Source organism: Panthera pardus, unplaced genomic scaffold (genome assembly GCF_024362965.1).
Source record: "Panthera pardus isolate Hobbes unplaced genomic scaffold, ASM2436296v1 HiC_scaffold_6, whole genome shotgun sequence".
NCBI classification, from domain to species: domain Eukaryota; kingdom Metazoa; phylum Chordata; class Mammalia; order Carnivora; family Felidae; genus Panthera; species Panthera pardus.
In genome coordinates, this window is record NW_026526991.1 from 75,115,541 (window position 1) to 75,129,455 (window position 13,915).

General features: G+C 35.0%; 1 protein-coding gene across 2 annotated transcripts in view; it reads left to right on the top strand.

The window, feature by feature from the left end:
* The window catches only part of CPNE8 (copine 8), a 232,092-nt gene that overhangs the window by 116,350 nt on the left and 101,827 nt on the right, over positions 1 to 13,915 (top strand). For both annotated transcript variants that reach the window (XM_019452437.2, XM_019452438.2), the window contains exons 9-10: positions 1,179 to 1,283; positions 2,796 to 2,837. In XM_019452437.2, the coding sequence (XP_019307982.1) occupies positions 1,179 to 1,283; positions 2,796 to 2,837 (147 nt within the window). The remainder of the gene's footprint in view (positions 1 to 1,178; positions 1,284 to 2,795; positions 2,838 to 13,915) is intronic.

The window sequence follows — 13,915 nt, forward strand, 5'->3', positions numbered from 1 at the left end:
GGTTTGGGTATCATTCTGGCCAGGATAATTTCATAGCTCATGAACTTTGCATACATTTATGTTAGGCAAAAACATTTCCAGGACCTAATTGATATATGGAGATTGAAATGGTTCGGTGGAAACAACATTGGAATTTGAATCGGAAAACCACCTTTAAGGCTACATAGATTTGACCTCTTATTGTGTACTCTTTAGATATATAGAGCCCATGGTTTAGATAAAGAAAGAACTATAAGCTGGGTTGTCTCACTATAAATTCATGATGTTTACCTTAAGTGGGGCCCTTAGGCCTCTTCAAGAATCCTACTTTTTAACTTAATCCACCAACTTTCCCTCTCTCCCAGGCACTTGAGCACATCTGCTCACTTTCTTCTTTGCTGATGATCATGCTTCCTATTTCATAAGAAAATGGAGGCAGTTGGAGAACTTTCTCATGATCCCATCACAGCATCTCCGGTGCACTCTGCCTTCTTGAATGTTCCTAGAGAATGACTATCTGAGGTCCCAAGGCCAACTTCTGCATTGATGCCCTGGATCCCATCCACTTTCATCTATTTAAGGACATTGCTGAAGCCTTTCTCCCCTCTCTCTTATGCATCATAAATTGTTTCCCTATCTACTGGGACTTCTCCTTCAGTATACAACCTTGCTGTTTTTTCTTCCATCTTGGAGAGAAAAATTTAAAGTAACGAAAACCACAAACTTTCTAGGGACTAATCTATCCCCTGAAGCTACCCCCAATTTCTCTTTACAGTTAAACTCTCCAAACATATTGTTTCCACACTCTGTTTCTGTTTCTCTTTTCTGTCTTCAACCCACCCAACCAGGTTTTTGTTCTCAGCACTATAACAAGCTAATCTTGTTGGGCATACATAGATATTTTTCACTGTTTGATTTGTCATCACAATTTTTATAGAGATTATTTACAAAGCAACTTTAGAATTTATTGAATGTGCAAAAGATCATCTTTCACAAACTTATTGCGGAATCTCATTGCTTTGTGTTGTAGTGAGCTTATCGTTAAAGTTTTAAAACAAATCTCTTTTTGCTAAATGATATACCAGCCACAGAGAGACTGACAACATTTGTTCTACACAAGAAAGAAAAAGAAGAATTACTGCTTAAGCTGTATATAATAACTGAATTATAAAAATAACTGAAAACTTTTTTTTTTACAGTTTTACAATTTGTCATAAAACAGAAGTTGTCAAAAACACTCTAAATCCTGTATGGCAAGCATTCAAGATCTCAGTCAGAGCATTATGTAATGGTGATTATGACAGGTAAAATAAATGACGACTTTTCTGAGAGTTTTGAATATTTACTATAGATTATGTATCTGATAATCTAAGCCAAATTTAAAAAAATTAGGGTGCTTCTTTACCTATGTAAATGTGTATTTTCCAACAGACGATTTATTCAGAATTTTTGAATAGCTTTTTTTTTTTATTCATGATAATTTGGGGAAGAGGGATAATTTGACTAAAGTTTGGTTCAACTGATTGATTTTCCAAGGCCAGAAATACGCAAAATGCTAAAAATACATTAAATTTTAGTTTGTTTTGACATATTATTCAAAAGTCACTGTAGAATTTTCATTGCCTCAATGCTTTAATTTGGCATTATCTTTCTGGAGTGGAATAAGTAAACGTAGAAGACTATGACTACGTATATTATCAACTCTGAGGCATTCTTGAAAATGCTATTATTATTATTATTTAACTTACATCCAAGTTAGTTAGCATTTGGTGCAGCAATGATTTCAGGAGTAGATTCCTTGATGCCCCTTACCCATTTAGCCCATCCCCCCTCCCACAGCCCCTCCAGTAACCCTCTGTTTGTTCTCCATATTTAAGAGTCTCCTATGGAAAATGCTATTTGGCATCACTGTTCTCATGGATGTTGAATCATAAAAGTTATATAGATGGAGGACAGGGAGATTCTGGTGCTTTACAAGTAACTGGGTGAGGTGACCCTGAAGATCCTCCCACAATATATCTTAAGATTTCTTGACATTAAAGTTTTTTTTTTCTTTTTCAAATAGAAGTTGATTATGAGGTTTATAATTAAAGCCCTTACCCCCAAAGGAAAAGCAAATAAATAGAAAGTAAAAACCCAATATCTTTGCTATTTTATTTATCTTGTTACTTGAGTATTAGAAAAATGCAAATTTATTCTATTAACTAGTGTAGAAGGAACTATTGATTAGCAGCATGTCGTTAAATTTCCTTGAAAATTGAAGTTGAATGTCATTTTTATTCATTTAACAAGATCATAACTTTACCTAACTGAACTCATTTTGTAAGAAAGTGGTTCTTGCAGTGTGGTTCTTGATGAGCAGCATCAGCATCACCTGGTTTAACTTGGTAGAAATTCAAATTCTTAGGCCCCAACTCAAGCCCACTGAACTCTGGGCATGAAGCCCAACAATTCAAGGTGTGAGAAGCTTTCCATGTGATTGTGATTCATGCTAAAATCGAGAAATCCTGCTCTAACACAATGGTTTTCAAGAGTAGGAAAGTAGTTGCAGACCTTCTCATTGAGGAGCTATGTCAAATTCCGCATGCTCCTCCCATATACTTTCCCTATGCCTTTGAAGAATCAATAAGATTTGAAAAGCCCATTTTAAGATATAAATCAAAATATAGTAATAAAATCAACAAAATCAACTTCAAACTATTTCATGGAACCTACATTATTTCATCTAAGAAAATCTGCAACTTATTTTTTAATGCTCAATCTTGTTATTTTAATCTTACTAAGTAACTTTATGTGTATGTTTTCCTCATGGACAGAACAATCAAAGTAGAGGTGTATGACTGGGATCGAGATGGGAGGTAAGACAATCTCTTCTTTTATTCTTGCTCTTGAAATTTGTTTTCTTTAAAAATATATCAATATGACCATATGTTTTAATTTTAATCTTCAGATTGCAGATTGTGTGATGTTGCCAAATGTTACTGAGGTGCTTACATGGGATTTTAAGCATTAGTGTAATTTTTCAATTTGGAGAATAAAATACAGGTCTTCCTCATTTTTAGTAACATTGCAGATTTTCAACTGGGACTTGATTTTTCATTGGAAAACTTACAGATGTCTTATATAGCTGCATAGTAGTGATTCTCAAATGTCTGTGCCTCATAATTTCCCTGAAGATTCCTATAACTTTTTATGCCCTGTCATCCATGGGAACACTTGAGTACCCCTAACCCCCTAAAAAAGGCACATACCTCACAAACAAAACAAAACAAAACTCTAGAATTATGTCTGGTGATTGCCAATGTTCAGAGCTCCAAAATCATGGTTTTCCTCTGCATATCACAGTACATGTTAAATACTAACAAAGAAGTTACACACTACTTTTTTCTCTTTCTTCTTTATTTTTCCACTGTTTCTACTGTTTTAAGTAGGATTGATACTGAGGTGTTTTTAAAAACTATTTTTTTTAACATTTATTCATTTTTGAGAGACAGAGCATGAGAGTGAGGGAGGGGCAGAGAGAGAGGGAGACACAGAATTTGAAGCAGGCTCCAGGCTCTGAGCTGTCAGCACAGAGCCTGACGTGGGGCTCGAACCCACAAACTCAGATCATGTTCTGAGCCAAAGTCAGATGCTTAACTGACCCAGCCACCCAGGCGCCCCAGTACTGATGTGGTTTTAAATGATGTTAAGCCAAGGGACCCAGAAATGCTCACATCTCACTTTGCCCTAGGTCATTCCTTTTTTTTTTTTTTTTGATATAATTTATTATCGAATTGGCTTCCATACAACACCCAGTGCTCATCCTGACAAGTGCCCTCCTCATTGCCCATCACCCATTTTCCCCTCTCCCCCACCCCCATCCATTCATTTGCATACATGGTCCAATTGGTGACATGAATTTGGCCCAACTAGTATTTTCTCCTTTTTGTGGACTGATAAGGGGGGATGGAGAGAGAGGTGAAGATACTATCCCACACTTCAGCTCTCACCAAATAATTGGTTTCATTCTTCAAGTGGTATCTCAAGCATGACTGTGCTAAAGCATCCTAACACCATTTGAAGTTACTCTTTTTTTAAGTTTATTTATTTATTTTTGAAAGAGAGAGAGCACAAGTGAGGGAGGGGCAGAGAGAGAAGGAGAGAGAGAGAATCCCAAGAAGGCTCTGTACTGTCAGCGTAGAGCCCAATGGGGGGGGGGGGGGGCTCGAATGGGGGGGGGGGGGCTCAAACTCACAAACTGCAAGATCATGACCTGAGCCAAAGTCCAGAGTTGGATGCTTAACTGACTGAGCCACCCAGGCAACCCTAAAGTTACTCTGAAAGATAATCAATTTCTACATGAATTCTGGAGAAATCTCAGTAGAAAACATTATGTTTTCTCATAGAGACATATGCTCGCTCCATTGCTTCATTAAACTTTATTCACTGAGAAAATGAGTTTTGCACCTCAGAATAAATAGAAGAAATAATGCCAATCTGAGTAAAGCAGGACTTTATGCTTTATATCATACCCTGTTTTAAATTTTAATTGAGAATGCAACAATGGTGGCCTTTCTCTATTAGGAAATTAGGGAAATTTTAATTTGAACACTTTGAAATGAAGTGTATAAATTCAGATTTCATTTGCATCTATGACCTTTAATCTAAAATTTGCAGACATTGTAGATGTTTTATTGTCCTGCTTTGAAAAGTGAGATTTTATGACTCTCCTTCTGTCTTCCAGTCTACTTCTGAGCCACAAAAATTTTGAATAGTTTTGGAGATCAGAATTACCTTGGAATTTAATTATCATTTTTCTTTCTTTTTTGATATTGGAGTTTTGAGCATATGATTTATTGAATATTTTTAATATGCCAGGTATTCTTTCAGCATTTTTCATGTTATTCCTTATTTAATTTTCACAGTAGGAGATAGGTAGTGTATTAATACTATTTTACAGATAAAAAAATCAAGGCAAAGAAGTAATGTGCCTAGGTCACACAAGTAACAAATGGTGGAGCCAGGACTTGAACCCTGGCAGTGTTCTTCGTCCAACAGTTCACTCATAAATAATACACTATATTTCTCTAACATTATAATTATAAATCATGTTATATAAATAAAAGCCTTCAACCTGGACATTGGTCTTACTCTATGATTCTTTGGCAATTGATAATGTTGTAATGAAGAAGAATGCAAGTACTATTTAAGAAACGTTTTAACGTAAGTATGCCATTACCTAACATTTTATATTACTCAGAGAGGTGGATGAAGCATTCCTAGGTAGCAAGTCTTATGTAACAGGAAATTAGGAGAGGTAAATGAGTATTTCAGATTTTGAAAGAATCTTGATAGCTATCCAATTGATAAATGAGCTCTCTCAGATTATGAGAATAAGAGCTTGAGTGAGAACAAGCGCATGAGGGAGAGTAGAAATAGAAAGATGGGGGGATTATAGAATGTAGTTAAAGGAAGTGAAGCATTTGGGTCATTAGATTAGGGTGGTTTTTTTTTGATATACAATGATTTACTTTTGAGACATGAATTTAGATGGAAAGAAAACATTTAGGTGCTGAAATTTGATGAACTCATCTTGTCATTGGATCTTCACCTATTGGTGGTGGTGGATCCCATGTTGATTTAATTTTAAATTCCACCTCCATATACCATCATTAACAGCATGTTCAAAAGAACTCTCAGGAGTAAGACTGTCTGACAATCAAAAGGGGATGATGGTGGCAGGGGAAGAATTGTTAGGGGGAACTTTGAACATTCCTTGGAAATGAATTATATGATTAGCAGAATAATTGCAGGAGTGTATTATAATTTTATAACTGGTTTAATAATTTTTTAACGGGTCAAAATGCTCTTTCTTTAATCCAGAATATAGATCCATATTTTAATCTAAGAAACTTCAGTGCATAATTTTATATGACCCGGGTATAGTAATTAGCTTTTCAGTGTTAGCAAAATGATGTTTGAGAATGACATATAAAAAGAAAAATTAAAATAATTAATTTTTGATAAGTCTTTCTTCTAAATAAATATGATTTATGAAATTTAAAAGGCACATTAGTCTCTAATAACAATAATGCCTAAAAGCCATAGAATCTAGATACTAGTTTTATAATGTGTAGTAGTCACTGTGTAGATTGTTCTACAAGTTGATATTCCAGCTTGTGGTTACATATGCTTATGATAACATGGTTATTATACTTTCTACACACATTTTGCTTATCTGACATAATTTCCCAATGTAGATGTTCTTTCCTGAAATCAGGGTGAACATGATTTGACATTCATTATATTTCATGATACAATGTAATTATCAGCAGAAACTGTTTCCTGTTGTCTTTAGTATTTGTCATGAATCATGTACATGTATCAATTTTTAAATTCTGTATCTAGGTTGAGAACTTTTGTTTCCTCTATTTAGAAAAAAGATTATTTACTCAGTGGATTCCTCTCACCTGTTTTTGACAGCTATATCAGCATTGTCCAGTATAAATATAATGCAAATCACATATGTAATTTAACATTTTCTAGTAGCAACATTGAAAACTAAAAATAAACCAATGAAAATGATGTAATAATATATTTTATTTAATTCTATATATGCAAAATATTATTTTAATATAGAATCAATATCAATATAATTAGTAATGAGACATTTTACATTTTTTATACTAAGTCTTTGAAATCCGGTATGTTATTGATGCTTGCAGCATACCTCATTCAGACTGACTATATTCCAAGTGCCCTACTGCAACATCTGGTTGGCAACTGTCATACCAGATAGCACGATGTAAAGTTTAATTAAACCCATATAATATACATCTTAAGTAACTTTATATCAGCTCTTTGTTTTATTTTTAAATCAGTTTTATTTGTCTGTATGTCATAGTTTTGAGTGTCCCCTTACAAAGTGGGGGAAAACTGTCCAGATATCTATATTATTTTGTGTATGAATTTAACCATAGGTAACCCACAAAGTAACCTGATCTGTCAGTTCAGAGAGAATATTTCAGTCAAGAATTTAAGTGGACAATGCTTGACAGTGTTACTTGCTTACAATCACGTTTTGTTTTACTAGCTAGGGTGCTTCAGATAAGTGAGGTGATAATTATATTCGCAGATTAGGAACTTCACGAAGTGGTGTGATTTGGGGTCAGAAATCTAATGGTATGTTTAACGTAATTCATCAACTTGAGATTAATTCTGTAACAAACATCTTGTGCACCCTGATGCCTACAAAAATGTGGCAATGCTGTTGCGCAAGTAACCAGTTGACATTAAAATGGGTAGCCTGAGCTAATTTGCAACAGAAGAAATATAGTCACTTGTCCTTTTCTATTTAAACACCTTGGCAGTGGTCTGAGTGCAGAGACATTGCTTGACCTTAGTATGAATAATCAGTGTAAATGTACCAATTTTCAACAAGTTAAAACCACTTTACTAAAATCGTCTCCATAATCCCCACCATTTCGTCAAGTGATGTGAAGGAAGAATATTTAAAACCTCATTTTAACAATTGAAAAGCTGAAGTGCTGAGAAACTGACTTGTCTGGGTTACAAAGCAATCAGTGGTAGTATCTTTGAAAAGCTTCAATTGCTTGAAGTAGCTTCAGCTGACTTTGTGGCTCTTTAAAATTCAGGGAGCGTTCACAGAACAGCTCTGCGTTAAAACCTCGTGGCTCTGATGTGGGACTGATTGTAAATGGGCCACCGAGTAGATCGCTATCTCTCGAAGATGACTTCATGAAAAGGCTGAACTAGTGAGCTGCCAGTCATAAAATTTGACTCTTGAAATGTGCTGAACAAGGAGAGTAAAGGTTTTATTAGCGCTCTGCATGGTGTCTAATGTAGTCGTTTTAAATAGTGACACTTAGAATAAGTGCAAACTTCATTTATCTGGGAAATACCATGTAAGTGCTATCTATCATTTTCTAGTCTGTTCCCTTTGAAGATAGTTGATAAACACACTTGATGTTTTAGTTCTGCAATTATGCATCATCATGGTGTGAAATAACAGTCATTCTCGGTCCAGTGCCCCACTCAAGAATTTACTTGTAAGTTGTCTAAGGCATTTATAACTCATTTAGGAGAAGCACATGCAAACCTTTTGTAGTTTTTTCATTACTTAAAATTTTCTCACTTACTCTAATTAAACTTTCCCTAACAATAGCTGTCTGATTGCTTGCAGTTAACCCTGAATGTCCTAAATGTGTATTCACTTTCCTTTTCTTGTTCCACCACCTCCACTCCTTGGAGACTTTTTAAAAATGTAGATAAATGGAATTTCATAATCTACGTGTTGTTTACTGCCTTACCGTTTGTTCCTCCACCTCCTACGAATTTAGGTAATGATTTTCCTCACATATAGTTTGTGGGGTTTTGTCCCCTTTTCCCTCCAATCTATAATTCTTACCCTCATTAAAGACTGATTTAATTATGTATATGATGATATCTAAGGTGGTAATCATTTTTGTATGTCTCTATGTCCTAATAGAAATTCTATTAACTAATTTTGAAAGAAATTGTTATTGAGCATTTATTATGTGCTAAACAATTTGTCAGGCTAGTGAAAATACACAATTCTAATCTTTATACAAGAATATTTTAATTTTCTTTAATGTGTTTTATATGTCCTTCCATTTCTGTGTTAATTTTTGCCTGTTGGTTTTCTGTTCTGGTCCAATTTAAATTTAAAAAAAAAATTTTTTAAATGTTCATTTAATTTTGAAGGAGAGACAGAGCATGAGCAGGGGAGGGGCAGAGAGAGAGGGAGACAAAGACTCTGAAGCAGGTTCCAGGCTCTGAGCTGTCAGCACAGAGCCCAACGTGGGGCTCGAACCCATGAATGCTGAGATCATGACCTGAGCCTAAGTCAGATGCTTGACTGACTGAGCCACCCAGATGCCCCTCAGCCCAAGTTAAATAGTCTCAAATTGTCTGAAAGCTTTTCCTATACATCTAAATTCATTTAATCCCTCTCTTTTGTGTATTGTGTTTACCATTTAGGAATGCTAATTAGCATATCTAGCATATTATGATTTATGCTGAAATTTTGTTTCTGCTTTAGCTGTCATATTAAATTGTAAACTCCCTGAGGTTAAGGACTGTATTTTGTCTTACTGTTTCCCACAATGTAAGTTACAGTGTCTTTAATGGAGTAGCTTCTTGTGTTATTTCAATGTTACAGAAGAGAGTATTTGAAATAACTCTGTTGTCTTTCGGATAAACACCCAATCCTCTATCAGTTATGGTTATTTATCTTCTCATTTCTGCCCTTTACTTGAAATTATGAAATTATCTTGAATGATGTTAGCAATTATATCTCTTTAGTTGAAACTTCAGGCAGTAATTAATTCAGCTGTCATTTTCTCACTTTTTAAAAACTATTTGTAGACACCTTAGATTTTTTTTTTTGTATTTAACAAAGAAACTGAGTCTATTTAATTATGTCCAATGTGAATTAATCATCAACTTCACCGCTAAATCTGCCTTTCCTCTCATAGGTTTTATTTTATTGTGAGATTACCAGGGGTGATATTCAAAATGTTTATCAACCATCAAAATAGATGACAGCTGTGCAATTAAAATAGGTCCCTGGAAACCCTTTTCTTTGTCAGGGTCAACTTTCTAATTGTTGGATTATAGGGTGACCTGGGGAGCCCTAGGGAAGGTCCTTGGAAACTGGAGTAGTAGGAAAGGCTCATAAGAGATTGAATTGTGAAGAGTAGACAAAGAGGTTCAGAGTAGACTCACTCTGAACAGTGGTTAAGTAGACAAATGTTTTTATATTTTTACATTTACTTGGACTCTACTGGATTTCACTCTCCAGTGTTATCTCCAGACATTATCATAATCCCAGGTTTGCAGACTTGAAACATGATATTGACTCCTCCCTTGCTCTCAGCTACCATTTCCAGTCATTTGCCAAGTCCAGCATATCTAAGAAATAAGTAATGAAATCATGCCATTATTGTAATTAATGTGAATTCATGATTTTCCTACAGTTAGTTCTATAATTTTTTAGTTTCCACAAGGTTAAAAGGTGAAATAAATGTGGATATTTATGAAAAGAGTGTAAATATTTGTTACAAGGCTAAAATTGGTATTTATTTTGGCAACAGTATCATAATTCAACATTGTGATGGGAATAATTTGTTTTTAAGTCTATGGATACTGAAAGAATAGTAAAGAGAGCAACAGTACAGTAGAAAAAGTTTTTACAGTGCAGTTTAGGGAAAGAGAAAAGGAATTGGAACAAAAGAAATCCTGAATCATAGTAGTGGAGAAACAGAATTTTTAGTCATAGGATTTATATAGTTCTAGAAAAAGAATAACGGGAATTTGTAGAGAACTGTTGAGAACTGTTGAGAATAGCACAGAACATTCTGGCAAACTCTGGAAAGAGGGAAAATGGGTGGAGCTGAGGTTTTATAAATGTGTGTCAGAAAAGATGTGGGTTACAAGTCTGTGTTTTCAAAACAAGTGATTTTGTATCTCAATGCCACCATTGCTGAATTAGGATTAACTCATTGACATTGTTGGGAAGGAAAAATTTTCCTTTATCCTTCAAGAATCTTTCAACTGGTCTAAGATTTAAATTGGCATAAGACAGATTAACAAGAGAAAATCAAACTTAATTACCTATATATGGGAGTGCCATAAAGACTATAAGGACCAGAGGCAGCTAGGCAATTGAGGCTTATATCCCATTCAGAGTTAAGGAGAAATGGATAGAGGTCTGGGACTTCAAAGGGAAAGAAGATTTATTCACAGGAAGATAAAAAAAGAATAAGTGTTTGGTAAGAAATGTTTGCTGGGCCCTACAGAAATAATTGGGACACAGGAGGAATTTTAACAAACAGACTTTGATAGGTCTGTTCACCATAGGAGTTTTATAGGGGGTTTACCTCCCTGCTTACTATACCTAGTTCATAGTATAGTAATCTATGGTGATAGTTCCCTTCCTGGAGTTGGTCCTCTATCTAAATTCTGTTAGGCAATTAGGTGGAAGGTTAAAGGTTCTTCCAAGCCTTCTGTTTCTTAAAAATAATCAGCATAAAATAATCCACATGCAAAAGAGGCACATTTTGGGGGAGGTTGGCTGGCTCAGTTAGAGGAGCATACGACTCTTGATCTTGGGGTTGTAAATTTGAGCCCATGTTGGGTGTAGAGATTACTTACATGGATAAAACTTTAAAGAGACACATTTTGGAGTGGTAAATGTCGCTCCCCTACATCACAGGAAAAGAACTCAAATTACCTGAAAATGTTACTTTTTAATTTGGCTTATCAACATGATTTAGTAGTAAGATCTATAACTCTCAGGACCCAATATTCTACAATAAGTCAGGTTCAGACCTGCTGGGAAAGAAGCCTGTGTTTTCAAGGCCGGTCAAGTTTTAATTTAGAATGAGAATAGGAAGAATGACAAATTGGAAAATAACCAATTGAGCATTTTACATGATTTGAAATAATTTATGTATAAGATTTAAGTAAGATTTAAGTTTAATTAAGAATTAATTAAAACTCATACCATTGACCAAAAAATAGCCACATAAATGAAAAGAATAAAACACAAAGAAAAGAAAATAGAAGACTACAAAATAATCTCTCAATTTGGAAGGTCTTTCCAAACATAATAAGAGATGGAGCTAAAGGGTCCTTTTTTAAAATAAACTTTTTAACATTTTATTTATTTATTTTTTGAGAGACAGAGAGAGACAGAGTGTGAGCAAGGGAGAGGCAGAGAGAGAGAGGAAGACACAGAATCCAACGCAGGCTCCAGGCTCTGATCTGTCAGCACAGAGCAGGAGGTGTAAAATAAACTTTAATTCAACGTTAATGTAGTATAGAAAAGTGCACACATCATAAATATACAGCTCAATGAATTTTCACAAATTTGAATACAGCATTCAATACAGTATATTCAGCACCCACATCAAGAAACAGCTTTACCACTGGGGCTCCTGGGTGGCTCAGTCGGTTAAGTGACTTCCGCTCAGGTCATGATCTCGCCGTCCTTGAGTTCGAACCCCACATCGGGCTCTGTGTTGACAGCTCAGAGCCTGCTTTAGATTCTGTGTCTCCCTCCCTCACTCACACTCTGTCTCTAAAAAAGTAATGAATGTTAAAAAAAAATTAAAAAAAAAGAAAGAAACAGCTTTACCAGCACTGCAGAAGCCTTCCTCTTCCCTCTTCCATTCATTATTTCCCCTCCTTCTAGTTAACCACCTTCCTGACTTCTGTTAACATACTTCAGTGTTGCCTGTTTCTGAATTAAACAAATGGAATTAAGTAGTAGGTACTCTTTGGTGTCTGGCTTCCCTCAACATTAAGTTTGTGAGATTTGTTTATATTACATGTGATTTATCTTAATTTTTTCATTCATTAAATTAATATGTATTGCACTCTTATTAGTTGAAGAGACAAAAACATCTAAATCATATGCAAATTCAATCAGTATTTTCCAAATGTAGAATTCTAGATCCTATTTTAATATCGAGCAATAACAAAAAAGAAACCTTTAACTGCACTTTATTCTCCATGAAAATTAAGGTACCACCTGCTTTACCTCAGAAGGTTGTGATTCAGGTTCCTGTTAGCATCTCCATGGGTTCTTAGTTTTTGTCCTTAAAATTAAAACCTTTCTGTTTCTATTATATTTTAAAACATTCAGGAATAATTTCTCATATAGATGCTTTTAGCCAAAGAACAGTCTCCTAATGAAAGGAAGCAGAGTTTTAAATACCATTTCAATTGATGGACACTTGTATAGGCAAGATATTCAGTCATTCAGCTCTGAAGCAACACAACATTGTTTCTTTTTGGCCTTTTTATTATCATCTCATGCCATCCTTCAGACTATTTTGCAATTTGTAATTGTAGTCTGCAAAAATACAGCCTATTTATATTATAACATGCATGAAAAATGTGTTGAATTTTCCAAAAGAAGAACACAAAGCCCTACCTCTTCTTCCCATTCATGGTAATTGTTTTTCACTACGAAGTTAACATATTTGTGGGGCGCTTGGGTGGCTCAGTTGGTTAAGTGTCTGACTTCAGCTCAGGTCATGATCTCAGCGTTCGTGGGTTCAAGCCCTGCATCAGGCTCTGTGCTGACAGCTCGGAGCATGGAGCCTGCTTCAGATTCTGTGTCTCCCTCTCTCTCTGCCCCTCCCCTGCTCACATTCTGTTTCTCTCTCTCAAAAATAAATAAAAAGTTAAAAAAGTTTTAAAATTAACATATTTGTGACTTCAGGTATTTTTATCATGTGTATCCCAAAAGATTTTTCATTCATTTTCAAACAGGTTTTCTTTTTGCTTATATTGAAGAATATCTTGCACATCTCTATAATGATCTCAAGTGTCATCTCCATTCTATAAGATAGAAAACCTTGAAGTTTTCCTGTAATCAAGAGTAAAATGTGTTTTTTCATTTATTGCCAGAAACATTGTGGACCATTTGCAGCAGCTGGAGATGTAACTTGAAGCACTTTTCCTTAACATAATACCTCTCCAGATACAGATACTGGTTCAGTAGGCTTAGGATACAGTCTAAACATGAATTGTTTGAAAAAACTCCCCAGGTCAGCCTAACTCAGATTTGAGTTGAGAACCATTTTTAGAAACTCACTCAATCTGTTAGAAATGGGAAAACTAAAAACTAAAACTAAAACTACAAAAACCTTACTTATGAAATCATTATTTTTTCCCCTGAGATTAGGAACTGAATATCAACACAATTAAATAGGACGAATGCTTTCTTGAGCATCTATGAAGTGCAGATTGCTATCCTAGTTACTACAGGCTAATTAAAAAATGATTCACACACAGCCCATATGGTCTTGTAGAATGTACAGTACCATTCTAGGAGCAAAATACCAGGCAGGGCGTGTTCCTTGAGAAAGGTATAATGTGTTGTTAAATTTTAGAGAAAGAC